This window comes from Metopolophium dirhodum, chromosome 7 (assembly GCF_019925205.1).
Source record: "Metopolophium dirhodum isolate CAU chromosome 7, ASM1992520v1, whole genome shotgun sequence".
NCBI classification, from domain to species: Eukaryota; Metazoa; Arthropoda; class Insecta; order Hemiptera; family Aphididae; genus Metopolophium; species Metopolophium dirhodum.
In genome coordinates, this window is record NC_083566.1 from 15,217,884 (window position 1) to 15,240,832 (window position 22,949).

The 22,949-nt window shown below is 32.1% G+C and overlaps 2 protein-coding genes and 1 pseudogene across 3 annotated transcripts; 2 read left to right on the top strand and 1 right to left on the bottom strand.

Annotated features, from left to right (window-relative positions):
* Positions 1–317: 317 nt before the first annotated feature.
* Positions 318–5,342, top strand: LOC132948929 (uncharacterized). 2 transcript variants are annotated; one of them, XM_061019629.1, is made up of 2 exons: positions 318–748; positions 1,976–5,342. In XM_061019629.1, the coding sequence occupies exon 2, from the start codon at positions 2,694–2,696 to the stop codon at positions 3,468–3,470; it is 777 nt and encodes a 258-aa protein (XP_060875612.1). In that variant the 5' UTR covers positions 318–748; positions 1,976–2,693; the 3' UTR covers positions 3,471–5,342. The 2 variants fall into 2 exon arrangements, with proteins under 2 accessions (XP_060875612.1, XP_060875610.1); XM_061019627.1 differs by lacking the exon at positions 318–748 and adding an exon at positions 1,115–1,912.
* LOC132948437 (uncharacterized) lies at positions 3,486–3,911 on the top strand. The gene has a single exon (XM_061018890.1). The coding sequence runs from the start codon at positions 3,486–3,488 to the stop codon at positions 3,909–3,911; it is 426 nt and encodes a 141-aa protein (XP_060874873.1).
* A 773-nt stretch (positions 5,343–6,115) lies between the features above and the next one.
* LOC132948927 (acyl-CoA Delta-9 desaturase-like) lies at positions 6,116–12,468 on the bottom strand (annotated as a pseudogene).
* Between the last annotated feature and the right edge of the window lie 10,481 nt (positions 12,469–22,949).

Sequence of the window (22,949 nt, forward strand, 5' to 3'; positions counted from 1 at the left end):
TAAACATAACAACCCTGGGACTAATAGGTAACTGGATTCCTCTGTGGAATATCTCCAAGGGTGACACCGGCCTTAGGAATTAAAACTTTATTATAGATTTTTTATTTCAATTGAAAATGGGGAGGATATTGATAAAGCAAAGTAAGTTAATAGCCTTGAATTAACGTTCAGGTTTTTATAGACATTTAAATTGCAAATCGTATTATATAACTTTCAGCTCAAAAATTATGAATATATTATTAAAAACTAAAATAAATTATAGGTAAAGATGGCTCAATATTATTTATATAAAAAAAAAATAAATAAAACACACATCAATGTAAAATCAATACATTTATCGCTCCGCACAGAACCTAAAACTGAAAAGGTGGTCAACAATGCACTAATTAAATTGCTGTATAAAAAGTAAAAAGTTTAATACTTAAATAGTTAAATATTCAAATTTATACAGTATAGTTATGAAATAAGTGACACCAAAAAATTGATGTCAACACGAATGTGATGTAATATTGTGTCCCGGAAGTATAAATAAAATTAATTATGCAGGTTTATAAAAAATAAATATATAATTACGCATACATTTTTTAGAATACATATTATTAAAATAAGTATATACCTAAGCATAAACAAACATCGGGAATGGAAATAACGCATAACATACCAAAACGTACGTTCAGTAGTTCCAGTTTTGTGTTATTATATTAAATATAAAAATGTATTAACCTATTGGCTATTATCAAACTTAAAGGTAAGAACAATATCTGTGTTTTCTCTTTGATTTTTCATGATATTTTAATTTTTAATCCAACTTATATGAGTTTGTAAAATATTAAAATTTAAAAATTCTCAATACTAGCTAGAAAATTGATATATAGGTAATCTAAAAAACCAACGAGAACATGGATAATGTTCCTACCTATTTATTATGATATAATAAGCTTATAATATTATTGTTCATAGCATAAACAAAATTACATACCATAGAATAGTAATAAGAGTATAAACATTTTTTATTTTTTCACAAAATGTTGGGCTGTCTGAGCATAAAATGATTCTTAAAGCTGTAATATACACACTAATACACCATTATTATATATCCCTATACCTACTTAATACTTGGTATCATAAATCATAATACAAAGAAAACATTCATCGTAGATATTCCGTATTTCTTTTGCTGTTCAATACGAATTTAGGGCTTTTCGTGAGACGGGTTTAATAGATTTAGAAACAAATAAAATGAAAAAAAAGGTGGACGCCGGCCGACGGGGGTATTTCAGAAAATCAAAAATACAGAACTACAAAGAATTTAACTGGATTTTCCGAATCGCCGCCGCACTGATACCAACATATTCGAGTACTCTGTAACGCGAACTTGGATTATTTATTAAATGTTTAACCGTGACGTTACGAGTTCGTGGATTCGAGAACAACAGGTCGGTCCGCCATCCGGCTACCGGTCCGTTTGCCGGTACAATTGTTTATCATTGTCGTACCAATCGGCAATCACTAATGTACCATGTTTAATAAAAAATTTATATTAAGTCGACTTCAGATAATTCGATCATAATATCATATTTGTGTGTCGTATACTACGTACTACGAAATACGAATTGCATTGTATAAATACGACGCGCGGACTCGTTTCGAAGAAGTGTGTTCGACGATTATATTATAACAATTATTGAGGATCATACATAATAAAAAAATAATTATAAAATATATGATATAATTAGCGATTGACGTATCATATTATTAATTAACAATTATTTTGAGGTCCGAACTCCCAACAGCCAACAGAGCCCAGAAAGAACGAAAATTATACAGTTTAATTAACAGTAGTAGACGACTAATTAGATAAGTGTGGTACCGATATAACTTTTTTTGTGGCATTACCCGACGTCTGGGAACGGTAAAGAAAACGCATCGTATATTTTAAATAATAATAAATATAATATAGGTGTCTGTTATATAGACTAAGTGACTCACCACTTCCACGAGTTTACCATGGTCGACATCCTCACGGCCTGCAAAAGACTACCAGCGGGTAAGGCTACAGGGCCCGACGGCATACCCAACGAGGTCCTACTTCACGTATCGCGACTCCGTCCTCAGGTTTTACTAAAAACCTTCAACGCGTGCCTGGCCCGCAGAGAGTTTCCAACACGTTGGAAGGCGGCCAGACTGGTGCTCCTCCACAAAGGTTCCGGCAATCCAATAGACGAACCATCGAGCTTCAGGCCACTGTGCATGCTCGACTCGGCCGGCAAGCTGTTAGAGCGCCTGGTGTTCGGCAGGCTCAACCGACATCTCGACGACACAGGTCAGCGGTCCGAAAACCCCAGTACGACTTCCGCAACGGCAGGTCGACCGTCGACGCAATCGAGCGAGTGCTCCAAGCCGCTCACGACGCGGCCACGGGCGTCGTTCAGCATCGGGACATATGCGTGGCCGTCTCGCTAGACGTGAAAAACGCTTTTAACACCGCGCCATGGAGGAAAATCGATGCCGCGTTACGAGCAAGTCAGATCCCCCCATATCTGAACAACACCATACGATCTTACTTTGACGGTAGGAAACTCCAGGTCGGCCAGTCGCTGCTCAGCAGGAACGTCACCTGCGGCGTCCCCCAGGGCTCGGTTCTTGGACCATCCCTGTGGAACGTCTTCTACGACAAACTGCTGGAACTGGAGATGCCGTCGGGCGTCCAACTAGTGGCCTTCGTCGACGACGTGTGCGTCTTAGGCATCGCCCGCAACGGAGAGGCAGCAGCAACCTTACTCAATCCAGTGCTGGAAAAGGTTTCAGACTGGATGACGAGCAACGGACTGAAGCTAGCCCCTGCTAAAACTGAGGCCGTTGTCCTAACGAGGAAGAACATTTACGTCGACCCGGAGCCGTTCGTAGAAGGTCACGCGATCCCAATCAAACCGTCCATGCGGTACCTCGGCGTTGAGCTCGACACGCGGCTGTCGTTTACTAAACACATCCATCAGAGTTCCCTCAAGGCTTCTCAATCGGCGCTCGCCATAGGCAGGCTCATGCCCAACATCGGCAGGCCGTCCCAAAGCAAGAGAGCGTTACTCGGGTCGGTCGCAAATAGTAGAATGCTATACGCCTCCCCCGCCTGGGCCGTCCGAGGGACGAAAACCGCGAAAAATCGCCTCGCCATGTCCAGGTCTCAGATGACCACCGCCCTCCGCACCATAAGAGGCTACAGGACGATATCCACCGACGCGTCATCAGTACTGTCGTCTATGCTGCCGGCAGACCTCCTCGTCCACGAACGGGCCAGAGTGAAGGATCAGCTAGCGGAGCAGCTAGGACCGACGACAACGGCCGCGACCAAAGCCGAGGAGAGGAAAATATCCATAAACTCCTGGCAAGCGAGATGGGACCGGTCAGCAGCCACTCCGGAGGCCGTCGGACGGAGATGGACGCACCGGTTGCTGCCCGACATCGGACGGTAGCTAGCGAAACCAGAAATGAGCCTCACCTTTCAGCTGACGCAGGCACTCTCCGGACACAGCTGTTTCCGGAGCTACCTGCACAGATTCAAACAGGCCGACGACAGGTACTGTGTCTATTGCATGGACCCAGATGACACAGCCGAGCACACAGTGTTCTCCTGCCCAAGATGGCTGGACGACCACGCCCGCTTAACCGAGATCCTGAGGCGATCCCTGAACGCCGGGGACGTAGAGGACATTCTGTGCGGCCCCTTGCCAGCCGACCTGCCCGAAGAACCCGTCTCGAGGAGACGTATGCTGATGCAGGCCAAAACGAATCGGGACGAACTGGTTAAAATGGTTGAATCCATAATGACTACAAAAAAAGAAGACGAACGGGAAGAAGAGGCCTACTACAGAGGAGTATTGAACAGGCGAAAAGCGGGTCAAGCTCCAGCCTGAGGCGCAACGAACGGGACCAAGATGAACAGCACGTCTAGGCACACCACGCAACGCACAATCGCGAGTCGTCGAAGGTGTCACCGACCACGCTGTTCATCCACACCGATGACACCACGGGAGGGATTAGACTATACCGGAAGCGGAGGACTTCCAATGATGAGAAGGGACCAGCACGAGACAACCAGGATTTCATTAAAATTAAAGAGAACTGTTTGAATGGTTCCTAAATTACAATAATAATTTTTTTATTAAGTGTTTTTGTTATTTAAAATAAGTAAAGCATAATTGGGTTGAACCCTAGCTTTTGAGTCCGAGGAAAAATGAGAAAACTCATAATTGTTTTGCCTCATGACACATTTAACTTACCTAACATACTTAATCATATTACGAGTATGACTGTGTAATATATATAGATATTATTAATTATATTTATATACAATAGTTTTGGGATTTTCATTGATTTTAATAAATAACTAGGAGCTCTCATAATACTTAGTGCATATTTCGATATTTTATTAGACATTTTGGAAATATATACTATTGTAATATAAGAAAAAAATATTACACTTCTATTGTTTCGGCTAAAATCAAAATAAATTAATAGATATACTTGTAGGTATAATCGGTTTTTCCAAAGATGACCTTAGATCAATAATCGGTTAAATAAAAAATGTATAATGAGATAAGGAAATATCGATTACAACCATTGACCATTGACATTATTTCAGAAAAAATGAAGAAAAGTATTTATAGTAGTGTTTCATAATTTTAAAATATTGTTTTAATTAAATGTTTAAAAAATAAAATTTTTTTTTAAATATTTTTATGCATATTTATGATTTTTTAACGCTTATTTGATTTGTTTTTAATGCATATTAACCCACACTCTATACATAACCTAACAAAATGATTGATTTGCAGCCAAAGACTGGACAATGTTTCTAAAGTAAAGTAATAAATTGGTAATTGTTCATCAAGACTCAATACGAGTTTGTACATAAATATAATATTAATTACCAATATATTATGTATACCAAAAACAATTACTATATACATGATTTGGTGTAAACATGTATAATTTGAGGTGAATATGACAGATTTACAAATAAGTTTTTTAAATTAATCCAGTCAAAAAATATTAATATTGAATGCTACATTTACACACTTCAAGACTTGATATCATGATTTTCAAAAATTTTAATTTTTCCCATTATAAGATTATTTATACCCTTAGCTTAAAATTTCTTCTAGATAGTATCGAAAAAAAAATAGGTTGGTTTAAATATATTTCAATTGTAATTCTTGGTACATACAATAGATTACTATTATTAAGGTTAAGAATAATAATTTTAACCAAATATGAAATACTTACATAATATGAAAGGTTTTATTTAATGTGATATGAGTAATTCATATCTTAAAAGTTAATACATATATAATAATTAACCCAATAACTAACTATTTAATAAATGAGTAAGTTTTTGTCAGGGACACACTATAAAATGAGCAGTGCAGTAAGTATTTAGGAATTTCAGGATAGGGGAAACACCAACCCATCAAAAAAAAACTTGTTATTATTAATTATTAAAACCTCTCAAATATAAGAGGAATTATAAATAATAATTCTACGTTTTTTTTTCTTTATATGACAGGAGCAGTGCAAGACGTAAGTTGTGCATATTATGCCAAAGATAACATTAAAATTAATATTTTAAGTCTATGGAGAGAACGCTGTTGTAGTGTTGTGGTCTTATGCACTCTGTTTCCGTAATACCTAAGTACTATTTTTAATAATATCATTATATTAACATACTATAGACGCTGCACTGCCTGCATACAATTATTATGTACCTACTACTACGAATCCGTAGTTTATTGTTTGATTATATTCAATATTGTTTAAACTTTTATCATAGATTTTATTGTTATAATAATATCATAGCCTTGACGGTGTAAACATGTTATACTTTAATATAATATTTTTTTTTCAAAATAAAATAATTTATATAAATAGTATCTGGTTTATGTATTTCTATATGTTGTAAAAGACAAAATGTGTAGCAAGACTAGATGACTGATGAAATTTTTTTTTGGTTATTCACTTGTAAAAAATGACGTATACTGAATTAGGGGCGTCAAAGTTATGTTTACTCCTCCAAACATAGTCCCTTAATACAGCCTTTATCAAATATAAACCATAATGATTATATATAAACAAATAAACTTTAATCGTGGCAAAGATAATATTAATATATACAACATAATACAGATGGTGGCACTCAGAATACAATTAACTGAAGCATAATACAAATTTGAAATACATTCTTTGGCTCAAGTTATCCTTGCTTGTTAATAATTGTGGCTGCTTCGCGTTCCGATTGTGGCAAATCTTTGTCATCCCAACCCCACGATGATCGAGTATCTGCACGGCCATTTATGCCAGTACGTTCCACACGTTTACGTACAGTATCGGGTGACACGGTCTTCAGGTCATATGCCCATCCAATTTTAGCAAAAAAATCAATGAATGCAGTTGTCATATTGAGTTTATAATCACCCAATTCTGCCGCCTTGTAATCCCACGGGAATACATGGTGGTAGTTGTGCCAACCCTCTCCCAAAGCTAATAAAGCTACAGTTATGTTTTCAGAAGGATTTATAAACCTAAAATAAATAATAAAAGTTATAAAAAAGTAAATGGTACGTCATTAATTGTTAAATTACAATAATAACTTTAATTATTACCTGTCATAAGGTCTTCCACCCCACATATGTGCAGCACTATTTACTAACCATGTAACATTAAGTGAGAAAGTGTATCGAAACATAGTGGCCACAAACCAAGAATTTGCCCAGCTTTCACCCCAACAATACACCGGTAGTATTGTAGGTAAAATGAAGCACAACAATGGCATCAGGAACTTGTAATACCTGTAATTTATAATGAATAATTATTAATTTATTTTCAAAAATACAGTCACCTGCCTAAAGTTTTCAACATAACAGTAAAACTTAAAAGTATAACTCATAAATATATATGTAAATTTTATACATAAATACATTAATTGAAAATGTTGGCAAGTGGTTACGTATTGGCAATGCACACGGGAATAAGAAAAGGAGGGAAAATACAAGAGTTAAAGGATGGGATTTTGAAGTTGAGATAGTTTAGGAGGTCAATATCATCTTTCAATAGCTTACAAAGAAATCTTGCATTAGCTTCAACCCTCCTGTCAGCCAGAGAGTACAAGCCAAGAGACTGGAGTAGTGGAGAGTAGTTGTGAGACAAATGCTCAAATTGAGTACAAAAGCAGCTAAATTTAAGAACTAAGCAGTTGTTACACAACTATACTGCATAATAAATGTATAGCATTGACATTTTAATAAAAACGTTACTTTTTTTGAAAGGAAACAACTGGATCAGCTAGTAAATCAGCCATATCAATACCACGTCCCTTTTCCATAATTTCTGGATGTTTTCGGCATAACAACCAACCAACATGTGAAAAAAAAAATCCTCTGTTTGCGTTATGCGGGTCTGCATTTGTTTCACTGTACTTGTGGTGTAGTCTATGGTCACGAGCCCATTCATACACATGGTTCTAAAACATAAATACATTTTTAAAATCCCAAATAAAAAAATTGTCATAGTATGCATAATTTAATAAAATATTTGTGAACGACTAATAACTACAAATAGTTTTATAAATGATATATTTAATATATTATATAAAACAAAAATTTAACACTCTAAAACGAAAAACTGACGTAAAGCAAAATATTACAATTGAGATAAACTATATTGTACAAATATAATTCAAATAATCTAACTACATTTAAAAAAATTATTAAAATTAAAAAATTAAAAATATTTATCTGATTATAATGATTAGATAAGTTATAGGTGTATAATTAAAATTATTTTTATTAAAGTAACTTTCTTAAGATGTTAACTAATTTCTTTGATTTATAGGATTTAAATGTCTGTTGTATGTATGGGTTTTTTATTGTATGTATAATATTTAATTGCAATTTAAAAAAATATATATAAACATTGACAATTATTAAAATTGAATCTTTTGTTATTTATTGCCAAAAATGGTATTTGACAAAATATATCAACAAACAACTAAAGTAAGCATACAAATAACATTTACATAAATACTTTAACTATGATAGAAGCGATCAGTTTCCAATTAAAATATTAATATTTTAAAAAGCAATATATTATATACATGATGTATTATTAAAGTAGTACAAATGGTAGTAACCTTAATTATTGATGATTATATTTATTTGTGTATAGGTACTATTACTAAAGGTAATAAGATAAATGCAATAAGTATAAGACACGTTTTATACGTGAGTAATTTAGAAGTTCAACTATTGGCTCTAATTCACTCATATATTACTAAAAATGCTTAAGAGGACATACTTATTTTTAAATATTCCATATTCTGTGCCTAATCTCGTCTGACGAGCACTTTCACCAACATAAAATACAGTCTAGAATAAATGAATTAAAAGATGAAAAAGAATTGTTTTATTTATATTTTAGAATTAATGCAATGGATACAAACAATTCAAAGTTATAATATCGTCTATACATACGATACTTTAATGATGAACTTTGAAGGATTTTTAAACAAAATCCACAAAATAATAGATTCAATGCTTAACATATTACATTATATCCGTTATTGAATCGATTATTTATATTTCATTTCATTTCCAAATAAATAACGAGATATTTTAAATAAAAAGGCACAGGTTTATAACAAATAAATAATTTAAAAATTATTCGGCACATAACACAGATTAAAGTTTAATAATAAAAAAACCAAAACTTAATAAAAATTGGAAAATTGGCTTACTATTACAACCAGTATTTATGACTAAAGTGGTATTTTATTAATAGATAATAGTACCTTCATGTTTTTGAAGATACAGATATATTGAATTTAATTTTATTCAAATTTAAAACTAATTCAATATTTTTTATAAAATCGATATGTTTAAATGAATGTATAGAACTAAAAACATAAAATATAATCATTGTACATCACAATTAGAATCTACTAAATCGGTCAAATTGCAAAAAAATGTATTAATATTTATATTTTAGATAGTTGTGTCATTAAACTCAAGAAAATTATATGCTACTTTTTATATTTAATATTTTATTCAAATTATCCAAATCATTAAAAGTTTGAATGATCTGAGTGTATCATATTAACCAAATAAAACATATGTTTAGACGGTTTCAAACAAAATTAAAATTATTAATATTTAACATCAATATACATAATGTATTACTAAATTGAAGCCATGTCTAGGTATTATACTTGCACCAGCATGTTGTAACTTATGCATTAAATAAGAATTTTAATTGTATTTTTTTTTAATAGGTACCTCTACCTACTTCTACCTATTAAAATATCCGTCTTGTTACTCAGGATAAAAACAAATTATATAAACTCAGATTTCAGATGAATGGTGACGAAAACGATTTAAAGCAAATTTCAAGGTAAGGTTCTACCATTGATTAAATATACCGATATTGATTGGATATTTAATCAATGACAAAACTCAATTTTTTTCAATACCTTTTTAGAATAGTTAATAGTTAAAAAATAATATTAAAAAAAAAAATACCTGAAAGGCTATTGTATTGAATACAATTAATATCACACGCAATGGCCATTTGGCTTTATACGCCCGATGTGACCAAAGTCTATGAGCTCCAGCTGTAATACCAATTGAAGATACTTGATACATCAATATTGCTAAATGAAAATAATAATATATATTTAACTATTAGGTTAGAAATATTAAATATTTAAGTTGTTGAACATACCAAAAATAGTTGTAGCAATTTTAGCGGAGGTAAACATTAGTAATACACCATAAACAGCAGCCAAATGAAGGTAACCAAACAACATGACATTGCGCCATACAATTGCTTGATGAGGTTGTTTCCTATTTCGTTGGGTGAGATGTATTGTCCCATTTTGGGTAATTCCTTCGGATTCTTCCATACCTTGATATAATTAACTGTGAAAAATATGAAATTTAGGTAAAAATAAAATAAAACATAATATGTGATACATAATATAATTTGTATTTTATACCAAAAGAAAAAAAGAAATCAAACTGAATAGTTAGGTTTATACCCGTTTTTAAAAGACAACATACCTTTTTCGTGCATGTCGTATGATTCGATTGGTGCGTTGAGATCTATGTGATCACACTAACAATAGGAAATTGTGGGGAATGCACGCCACCGGATATAAATTGGTTGCCGATTAGCATTTTCTCTTTTGAAAACGTGTATTGTAGTATTTTATTTACAAATTTTAAATCAATTTGCATACCTAGGGAATTTTCTATTTCTTTTAGAAATTCACTATTCTTTAGGTACTTAACCCATTGGTGTCAAAGTTATACTTACAATTTTAACAAAAAAATTTTTGAAAACATATATTATACCTCAAAAATTATTGTAAAAAATCTTCGTACCATATGGCAACGCACGGTGTTAATGGGTTAATTTACTGGTATCTTGGATATAAATACAACAAACAAAAAACTGGCCAAAGGTTTTTTTTTAATTACCTAATCAAATTAAAATTTAACAAGCATCTAAAATATTTTTGTTAATTAATTCAAATACTAAGTGACTAGAGTACTGAATTATTAAATTATATATTAGTTAGTAAATAAGAACAAAGTTTAACAATTATTGACTATTAGTATCTCAATATTTAATATATTTGATTCCAAACCAACAGTTCTACATCCTGAACTCCTGAACCATACCATATGTATCTATATATTTGATTTATATGTATTTATTTAGTTGAGTAAGTTATTAGTTATCAGTTATTACTTATTACTAGTTAATAAATTCGTATAAAATGCCATTAAGAGACAAGCATGTACTCTTAATTTAACTAATAAAATTATATTTTTACAAAATAGGTATTAACTTTAAATAAAACATAATTGGTGCTTGGTAATTTTAATGTTTAACATATCATCATATTTAAAAATATATTCTGAGAACTTTAATAGGTTTTAGATAAAACTAATTAGGCCTAGATGCCTAGTAATTACATATTTATATTACAACAATGTGATATTATACTGTCGTAGTATCATACTGATATATTACTCATACTGAGTATCTATATTAGAGAAATCACACATTATATTTTACATATTAAAAATATTCAATTATATATTGTCACAATTCACAACCATGAAAATGTCTTCTTTAACTAATGAACATCATTTTAATATAAAATATAAAAGTTGAACAACCTTATGATTAAAAATTTAAAACCTGGTTTGCCATACTGTGTATGATTTATCTTGGCAACTTTTGCACAATGTGAAATAATATGTTCAATTATAATTTATGAATTTAAAAAAAAAAACAGATGAATAATCACAACAAACATGAGTGATAACGATAAGTATATAATATGAGGTACCTATTGTCTATAACAATAATCAACTTGTTTTTAAGCAGAGACAGAACAATAAGGACAGCTAGGATTAGACAAACAATGTGTGGGCTATAAATATTGCTGGTTACATAATTTAGGTTGGTACACAGAAGTATGTATATGGCGTAGCTTAGCGGTGGCTGAATCCTTTTTCCCCATAATTGTTTGGAGCTCACTCAGATTTAGTTGGGTAAATGTGTATAGATAATATTGTTAACTTTATTTTTGTTGTAAAATTTTAAAAATACCTAGGTATCTACTATGTTTAATGTAAGCTAAAACAATTAATACTATTCAATAGAGTTATAACTGTACAAGGGTGACTCTGTCAAGATACATTATTTTGTTTAAAAAAAATGTCAGGACTACAACTCCCCTCAACATACAGAAGTCCAAAGTACACATTATCATTATTATAGGGTGTCCATTAAGCCACTGGCGCTGGAACAATACTGGTAACTCAGTGGAGATCTAGCCACCCAGAACTTTATTTATTTTGTTCAATTTCAGTATCTTTTCATTAAAATAATAAGTTCATTAGAGCATCTTACATAAATGCAGTATAATATAACGATTAAAGGAACCCAGGAAAGCTGCTGACTGATCATCTGATGCTCCGATTTTTTCGTGATATCACCTCCCAGAAGGAAATTGTAAATACACCACTGTAGGTGCCTATAGTGAGTTGTGGATTTGTGGTTATCGGCGTACGAACTACGAACTGCTCAGTGTTTACAGGCTACAACGCTCGCCTCGAAATCTAAATATATCGGTGTGAATTCAAATGGACGGGTTTTACGCTCGAATAGTGCACGGCGTGCATAAACGACCCAGATCGTCAGATGGTGGGGTAATTTAATTTAGCGGACGGGTGATGACCAATGGGAGTGGGGTGGTATGAACAAAAAAACATTTTGCAAGAAAAGAAACGACAGCTAGGAATATACTCTGCGCGGCATTAGGATCACGAAGGGGTGATACGGGAGAAGAGGGAGGCAAATGCGAAAGATAAACAGATAACCATTGTACATTTTTAAATTTAAGTTGTGGTCAAAATGACAGAATGAACGACTAGTCAGTAATCAGTAGTCACCTACGACCAGTGACGATCGCCGCCGCAACACATTCGACATACATGCAATTTCGGCAAACAACACGTGCCCAAGGTCGCACCACGAGAGTCGTACAAGCTGCGGCAGAACACTTGTTGTAGGCCCTACAGCGGCGGGCGGCTACAACAGTTCTCCGTGGCACGTGTACGGTCGGTCGACCGGGCGCGCGCGCGCACGCGCTCACTGCTCGCTCACCGGAGGAAACGCTTGCTCGAGTTAAGTAATAGCATCCGTACGTACCTGTAACGATGTACTACCCTACTGCTGGACGACCAAGTTCATCACACGATGACGGACTTTCCGTTAGTGATGGGATGTGTACGACTGGGCACCACCGGGGGCCGGTCGTTCTGAAATCTTCCGGGCCGGACGACGTGCGAGAACGACGAATAAAACGTTCACACCTATTTAGTATTTACGGATGACGCGCGACTAACGTAGTAACGTGGTTGGCGGATATAAGTATTTCACGGATGGAACGATAACGGTCTCGACTCACGACGACAAAACTAAATAACAATGTTTTACGTTACGCTTACGACACTACTATTCTTTAATCTATGAAGTATCGAGTATGAGTACGATGACGAAACACGACTCGGCGTCACGAGCACAAATGGGGGCGCTGCCGGCGGGAGACGCGAGAAAAGCCGTACTGCTGATACAGCGATATCGTACCGAGGCGGTCCCGAGTCGTGGCGGCGGCGTCGGATCCCTCCGTGCTATACGGATTTAATCATTCGGCATTTCAGCCGGGAGAACCGACAGTTTTCGCCGCATGTGCTGCCGCCGGTAGCGGCCGAACGAATTATTTGCGCCACCCGGCACCCGGTGCTTGGTGGTTTTCAAACGGCGTGTCTGTGGTTGGGTCGGTGGGTGCGCCCGCGCCGTTCTGATGACTGTGACTCATTTGCCGGTCGAAAATAATGAATTAGGTACGCTGTAGTGCTGTATGCGATTTTTGTTTTTCGGGACATCACAGCAATCGGTGGCGAATCGACAGACTTTTTGCAATTTCTTTACATCACGTACTCTGTCGCTGAATCCAGTCGGCGCGAGGTCTGGCCTAAACGTTCCCCCATAAAACTAGACTGGGACTTATAAGTTATTGTCTCACACATTTTTGTTATACGATATTTTATTCAATTTTGCCTTTTGACTCGGTTGTACCTAACTATTATGTATTTGTGATCATAATATTAAAATCTGTGATAAAATCGTGTGTACAGTAAGTGTGTAGTGGTGGGGGGGAGGTGAGAGGGCTTGAAAAATTCCAATTTGTGATTTTTCTGGAGCCGTGTGCATTTCTTAATGCGTTTTTCAGTCATTCCAGAGCGGTTTGTCGCACACATAAATTATGTCTTATGAAGTTACGTGAACCTACTTAGCATGAAATACAATAATGTCAAACTCGTACATTACTGTGTTGCAAATTTACAATAATATAAGTGAATATCGACGTTATTACGTATATACAATATAGTATATACCTATTAAGTTCGACGGGCGGGCGGCGTGACGAGATAGCATAATTATTAACAGGCGTACGAGCGAACGTAGGCACACATTATGTTATTATATTGGCATATTGTTTACCGTACCGTCATTACGTTGTATACTTTTATTATTATTGCGTCAAAGCATATCGGTAAATAATGATAAAGGAAAATGTTCATCTTATTTTCCTTTCCCTATATTGTTACGCGCGTACCGATTGGTTATTATTTCGATTTCTCAGCGTACGATAGTATTTTAAGTACCTTAGTACCTATATATAATGTAATAATATGACGTATTGTTTGGCAAAGGCTGACTATATTATGATTGTTGAAGTGTGGAACCCGCGAAGCTACGGTGGTATACGGCTTTTTAGTTCTTCTATAATGAGCAAATGAACGGTCACATTCGTCATAACTCATAACTAGTAATATATTATAATAAATAATAATATTATATTAGATAGGCTCCTACAGAGTGCAGGTGTTACCTGTGTTGTGTAGTGTAAACAAAAATTAATCTAAATATAACAGTGATACTTATAGCCAAGTTATCTATATGTACCTAACGATATAACTGTTATCCGTTATACCTATCGTTTGTACCCACAATTGCACTACCCGAAGTCCTAAAATGTATTTAGGTATAATACAATTAAATCAATTTTCCGTGACTTTATGTTCTATTATGTAAACGATTATTATAATTTATAGTGGTGCGAAATGCTTTGACGTATTAGCACTAAGCAGTGAGCACGTATGGTAAATCAATAACGCGGGCATCATATAGAATAACCAATCGAGAATATTTTTCATCATCACATTACAGCTGATAGCCGATGCACTTATTCGACTTAACGACTGATCTTCAATAGTTCAATGCCGCTTTTTTTTCGGTCTACTCAATTACAAGTCGGCAATCGGCATAGACTGAACACGACTGTAATCAATATTTTAGGTACCATAATAAATAAGCGACATGCAACACTCTAAAAAAAACACTTAATAGCTAACCAGCAACCTACAAAATATGTTTTCTCCGCAAGTAAAATGTTTTATTCATTTTCAACACGATAATACACGAAACGAGGCTAGGAAATATAGATTACCCTTTTGGCCCTCGCACTCATTTTTATATAAATATGAAGGTACCTCTACATTTTAATTACTAACACTAACATTATGAAAATGGAGATAAATATAAGTAATGAATAATGATAACCAGAGTATTTTTTGCACTTGAATATTTCACAGTGAATTAAAAATTATTTTAACATTTTTATTTGCATTAATTCTGCTGCAACCAATTTACCCACGTATACACACATATATAATGTATTTTGTATCGATTTGTAAATATTAAGTTGTATTATGTTTGTATTGACTGTTTACGTACGTTATGTACACAAACATAATATACAATATACTGTAACGTTAAAGTTAAACACATTGTTATGTCAACTTAAATTTCTATAGGCTACAGAATTAATTTAACTGTTATTTAAGTATTGAAAAGTATTGAAGTTTTTAAGTTTTTAATTAAAATATAATTTTAAATTAAAATTTTACCCTAGCCATTTTAATATTTAATATTATAAACTATATCATAATAAAAATTATAAGGACATATGGTTTTTCAAGTTTAACTGTACTTGTTAAAATATAGAGAAATTATACTTAATTTTTATGAAACGTAAAACAAAAACCTGAGAAAACATCCGGAAATATAAAATTAATTTAAATGGTTTAAAGGTTACAAGTTACTTAAATACTACACATAAATACATAATGATAACACGCATAATATGCATATTATATAGATATTTTAATATTTATACATAATATTGATTTATTTTTAATCGCATAGGAACATCCATGAGTTATGGATATTGTAAAGCTATATGCCTATATACTATATATAGGCACAATTTTATGTAAACATGTAATATATTAATTTATTCAAAAAAAATATAATGTATTATATATTCATATAATTCTTCTTGTGTATTACCGTCCACTAGGACCATCCCGTCGAACAACGGAACAACCAGGTCTCTCTGTCAGCGGTTTTTGTTTTCCAATCTGAGCCACCGTTCAACGATTCCACGTCTCTCTTTACTACAATTACTATTACATATTCGGGCGGTGGTAAACTACCCGATTTTTAAAACTAGTAAACTCTCCCAGGTCAATAGGTATTATGTTTACCTGTAGGAAATGTGTGAAAAGTTCTCCCGAGTTGTTTTAAATGTTTTGCTACCCTATGAATTGACTACACTGTAGAGATTGTGATTATCATTTTAAATTTTATATTATAAATACTATAATACTATAATATTATTGCTCACAGCAACATTGATTTTGATTTTTATTATTATTTTTATATAATTCACTTTTTTTGCGATCACCCTGTATAGTACAATATTATTCATTAGTGTTATTTTACATTGTATGTTTTCTTAATAAACATTGTATTTTATTTCATTATAACTATTATCATTATTACCATTATCAAATTGTTTCGTCGTAATATCTAAGTCCATAGGATCCATAAAATGATTATGTTACATAGATTTCTTAAATAGGTAACAGAAAAAGTGGGTTTAATCACAAAAACTGAAATTTGTTTCTGTACCATCTATAAAAGAGGTATTTTTCATATTTATTATAGTACAAATATTTGTTTTTTGTTTATACTGTTACTTTTATTTTATATTATAATATATAATATCCCCATTTGTTTAATTTCTGCAGCTACATATTTCTTACTTGCCACTACATTATGTGAAGAAATTGAAATTGTCAATGTGGAAGACGTTATTACTTATTAGTTATACCGATGGAGGCCCTAAGCTCCCTAACTTAGTAGTACTGAAGTAGACCCGGGCAGTGGCGTGGTGAATGGTAATTTCAGAAGCAATTGCCTCTGAGATTTTTCTTAAATAGAGGGGTGGGTGGTAACTGATAACCGGTAGGTCCCCAAGTAAATGTAATATGATATATTATAGTCAATAGGTATAGTTAATAACGATCTGAAATCTAATTAGTTATTTTATATTAATACATTATCATGCATTAATACTTGGGATATTTGTAACTTACCTCTGGAAAATTTTTAATTCGCACTGAAGTAGACCCGGGAGTGTTTACATCTTCCCGTCAGGTAGTATTGGACTAAACCCGGGAGAGTTTACATGTTATTAAAATCGGGAGAGTTTACAATCGCCCTCATATTCATATAATAATATATCAAAATCAAATGAATAAAAATAAACATATAGATTAGACAAAAAACGGAGCTAATCATCATAATAATATGTAGGTTTAGGTAGTAATATCCAAAATTAAATCATATCAGTGACGGATTCGACTCATCTTCTAGGGTAGGGGGAGGGGGGGAGGGTAATTATTTTGTTGTAATTCAAAATAATTATATTCATGTCCCATAGGATTTTATTTTAGGTACCTACTATAATACAATAAATTACTAATTCCCGTATGCATACCTAGTCAATGTATGTGTCATATAAGACATAATTTACTATAGTACAGCGATTTCCTACCTTTTTTATTTAACGGCACACTTGATCGTTTTAAAAATTTCCACGGCACACTTAAATAAATAATAATGAATATAAATAATGTCATATTAATGTATAATACCTAATTATAATATATTGTTTTTATTAAATGATAAATTAAATGTAAATAAATGTAAAAAAAATAAAAATTTGATGTGATATTTGAGACTGGTAATTTTTACATAGTTCCTCTATTCGGGTGAAACAGTTGAAACAGCAATACATAAATCGGGTTCAATATTTTTCAAACAATTTCTACTGCGTGTATTTATATTGTTTAGTGCAGAAAATGCCTATTCGCAAAGATATGACGTGGTGAATGGTAATAACACTAATAACAATAGTATCGCTTTCTGAAAAATAGCTGGATATTATGAAGCTAAACTTAAACAGAAGGAATCTATGTTTTTTTCCTGACTATTGAATAATATTCGGATAGTAGAACTGGAACACAATATATCATTATATCAATAACTCATTCTTTTCGTCATTAGTAAGATGAAGTTCATTCACATTGTCTGTGAAATCAAATGGCAACACAGCCCAATCTGCAGATATTGTCAACGATGGAAAATAGTGTTTAATTTTTTCACTATACTGAGTAACAGCACAGACTATGTTTTCATATAACCGTTATAGTCTGTCAGCCTGTGGTAATAGTCAATGCAATAGCTAATGCAACTGCTTGTAATATCCGTATCGCCTAGTAATGTACTAATATAAGACAAGTATAGATATATAATTATAGCCGTTGCCTGTTTTATCTGGACATTTTATCAATTTTTATTTTCAAGGGAATTTCGAAATCAATGTTATCTTAAATATAAATTATATTTTTGATTATAATATTTAGCACACATAATTAGACAAAAATTACAAGGCACATCCGAATAATTTCGCGGTACAGCAGTTGGGAATCCCTGCTATAGTAACTATAGTAACTATATTATGATTGACAAAGATGTAGATAATTATTTATGATTTTAGTTAAAATACTGAAAAAAAATTTGAAAACATGATTATTTTACCCAATTAAATTAACTAAATCTATTTTTGTATGATGACAGAAGGTATACACTATACATTTTGTAATATCAATATAATATGTACAATGAAAATAAAGAGTTCGCTGCGGCATTAAATAATTATTACAATAGTTTATAATTACGTCATAAAATCAATCTTATTTAATCAGTCAATATGATATTATAATATAATTATTTATATAATTGTAACACACTGTTATCTTTTTGAACTAAAAATTTAAACATCACGCGTATCAATAATAAAATAATTAAAATACAAACACGAGGAGCACTTATTCAGTATGGTAAGGATAAGGATGAATTAACGTAGATATTATATTATACTCTGCACGTATCTGAATAAATGTATTGTGTTCATTTTAATATCTAAGTTCTAATTAATGTGAAAATCAAAAACTGGTTCGTTTTTCAATACAAAATAGCATGTTTTTTAAAATTGCGTTTTAATAACGTTTGCGTTACATTTTCCTGATCCAATCAGCTAAGACATATTATAGCGTATGCCAAAATGCAGGCATTCCAAATTTCCAACATATTCTAGACCACTGATTCAAAATTATGTTTCACGGAACCTATCTAAATCCCTTGCTCTAAAATATATTTGCCTAATATTATTTGTTATATATTTAAAGATTCAAGACACCTAAATACCTAATGAACAGCAGATCATTACCAACTTACGATTATTAGTAATCTATAATATTGTACAATTTTGATTAATTAATTAATAAATTAATTTTGAAAGTTTGTTGTAACTTGGTACTTATTTACGTTTCCGACGTATATTCAATTTTTAATATTTTTTTAAAACAAAATAAAATATATTAATATTTTATAAATAATCTATACATGTTTTAAATTTGCCCCAACAGTTTTTGTTATTTGCCCTTTAAATTGTGCACATGTCCCGTGCCCTTTTTTACCAGTCCACGCCTGCCTAAGGGTTCCGCCAGATGTATGTGAATATTAAGAAAATTATTTGATATTAAAAAAATTCAGTTAAATAATAGTATATTTACTATTGCTATAAAATATTCGTTTTACAGACATTGCAGGGGTTCCATGAAACACGAACTTTTTCCAAAGGGTGCAGCCGTGGTCGTAAAAGTTTGGGAACCGCTGTCCTAAACCCCTAGTTCTTTAAAATTAATTTTAAGTTTTTAGTATTTTTAATTTAGTATTAAGTATTTACACTATATTACAATAATATATAATACATAATACCTAAACTAATATAAATAGGTTAGGTTAAATAATATATTACAGCGCCGTAATTTGGTTAATATTTTTGGTGTTGCAATTTTTATTATGTGATCGTGGACCTTTAAATAATATGCATACACCTCTCTCCATATTGATATTTCTTTTAGATTCTGAGCGAAGCGATGAATGTATTGATTTTACAATGATGTGTGTTTTAGATTCTGAGCGAAGCGATGAATGTATTGATTTTACAATGATGTGTGTTTTTTTTTTATTTTTTTAGTTTTTTTTTCTATAAATATCAATACAATTTTATCTGTTGAGTAAAAAAGCTTGAAAATTTAATAGAAGGCTCCTAGGTTATTGTTTCAAAGCCAGATGAAAAAAATTAAAAATCCTTAGTCACAGTTTTTATTTATAAGCATTTAAAGTTCAAATTTTGACAAAATACGGAAAAATCACGAAAATTAACAAATTATTTTGAGTTGAGAATTCATAAAAATTTTTCTTTTTAAATCTAAGATTTGAAAATGTAACATAAGATTACTCATAAGTTTGTCTACCCTTATCAAAAAAAAAAAATGTCTACAAGAAACTTAAATTAAATTTTTATGAGCGTTTGAAATTTATATTTTTACAACATTTGATATTCACTCGATTTCTCATGTAACAATTTTCTTATTTTATTGTAATTAAAAAACGAATGACTGTAGATACTTGAAAATTTCACTGAATGTTTATATTAGCATTTTCTATACACCATAACATTTTGAAAATATTTTGATTCTTTTTGAGCTGTTTACGGACATTGTCAGTTTTCAATTTTTTTAGTTTATTTTTCTATAAATATCAATAAATTTTTATTTGTTGGGTAAAAAAGCGTGAAAATTTAATATAAGGCTCCTGATGTATCGTTCTAATAGCAGTTGAAAAATATTAAAAATACATAGGCACAATTTTTTTTATAAGCATTTAAATTTCTAATTTTGACAACATTTATCAAATTTATAATTTATTAATTATTTTGTGGTTAAAAATGTATAAAATGTTTAACTTTTATGGCTAAGGATTGAAAATTTAAAACAAGGCTCCACGTAAATAGTTAATATATAAATTACTTTATTCACAATAATATCATCAAATATACTGGGTAATATCATAGGCTGACTGACCGTTTTCGCTCAGAATCGTTTTTCTTATACAATGATATTATATCATTGAATTCAAATTTAACACCATCCATTACAGTGACCCACTTATAACCTACTGTACAGCAGAGTAACATCCACTTATCCACCATTTTTTTTTTATTTCTGTGTCTGTCATCACCTTTTAGGACAGTAAAAGTGCTCGGATTTTCTTCAATAGTAACTTTTCTGATAGGAAAGTGAATCTAGTTGGTACTTTGGGGGGTCAAAAGTAAAAGTAAAGCCCAGTAGTTTTCACAAGCGACGTGAAAAACAAAAGAAAAATTAAGGAAAAACGGGAATTTTTACGCAAAATCTGTTTTCGAGAAAATCGATTTTGGTTTTTGATGTAACTCTAAAACAAATGACCGTAGGGACATGAAATTTTGACTGAATGTTTATATTAGCATTTTCTATACACCATAACATTGTCAATTTCCATTTTTTTTAGTTTTTTTTCTATAAATATCAATAGCAGTTGAAAAATATTAAAAATACATAGGCACGATTTTTTTTATAAGCATTTAAAGTTCAAATTTTGACAACATATATCAAATTTATAATTTATTAATTATTTTGTGGTTAAAAATGTATAAAATGTTTAACTTTTATGACTAAGGATTGAAAATTTATAACAAGGCTCCACGTAAATAGGTTATAATATATAAATTACTTTATTCACAATATCATCAAATATACTTGGTAATATCATAGGCTGACTGACCATTTTCGCTCAGAATCGTTATTCTTATACAATGATATTATATCATTGAATTCAAATTTAACACCATCCATTACAGTGACCCACTTGTAACCTACTGTACAGCAGAGTAAAAACGAAACCCACCGATCTACACTGTAAGAGAGTAGCCGACAGGGGACAACCAGTCTGGCGCCAAGGCGCCCTGGTCCAACCCGCCGGAGGGATGTGCCCGTGTCATAAGGCGTGAAGGAGCCGCCTTCGCGATAAATGGCTAAAGGTGTAACAACCCCCGAGGGAATAGCCTTATACTCCCCGTCACACAGCCGGTAATGAATGTACAGCAGAGTGACATCCACTTACCCACCTTTTTTCAATTTGTAATGTACCTACCAAGATTACTTTATCGTTCTTGACCCATTGTGGTCCTCAGATAAGTCTTAAGTCGTTTTAAACATGAAAATGATTTTTCACAGCTGGCAGTTGTTGTTGGTATAGTAAGAAATATACGAATAATTGATGTTAACATGAGAAATCCATTTTGAAAATCATCATTCTTAATAAATTCTATTTTCTTTACCATAATACTAGTTGTTTCTATGTTGGAGTACTTCAACTTAAACATTCTATTATAAACTTCAATTTCGTTTTCAGATACTTTAAATCAAAGTTATAGGTGTTACAAACAATATTTAATGCTTCATGTGGTGGATTATCATTGATTATTATTTCTTTTAATCAATTTAATATATCTAGCTATTTTTCTTGAAAACGTTGTTAATTTTCTCTAATTATGATATCTAAGACTGGATAGTAAATTTCAATACGATAGTAATCTTTTAAATTCAAAGTTTGAGACCCCTTTTCCCCACCACCTAGCTTACACGGAACATTTTTTTTCGAGGTATTTTGGAAGGATCAATGTTATATTGTTATTGGTTTTGGTCATCTTCATTGCCTCATTCCATCTATTATTACATTCAATTTCTGATAACATCTTTTTTAGTAAATTTGAAGTGCTATTAGACATGTTGATTACAGTAGCATAATTAATATTCACAAATTGTAAATATTTTGATAAAATATTATGTATTTCATGTTATTATTTAAAACAATTAAACGGAATACAAATTTAAAGTTTTGTATATTATTAAATAATGATTTTAACTTCAAATCCGGAATTAATGTCATCATCGATACTT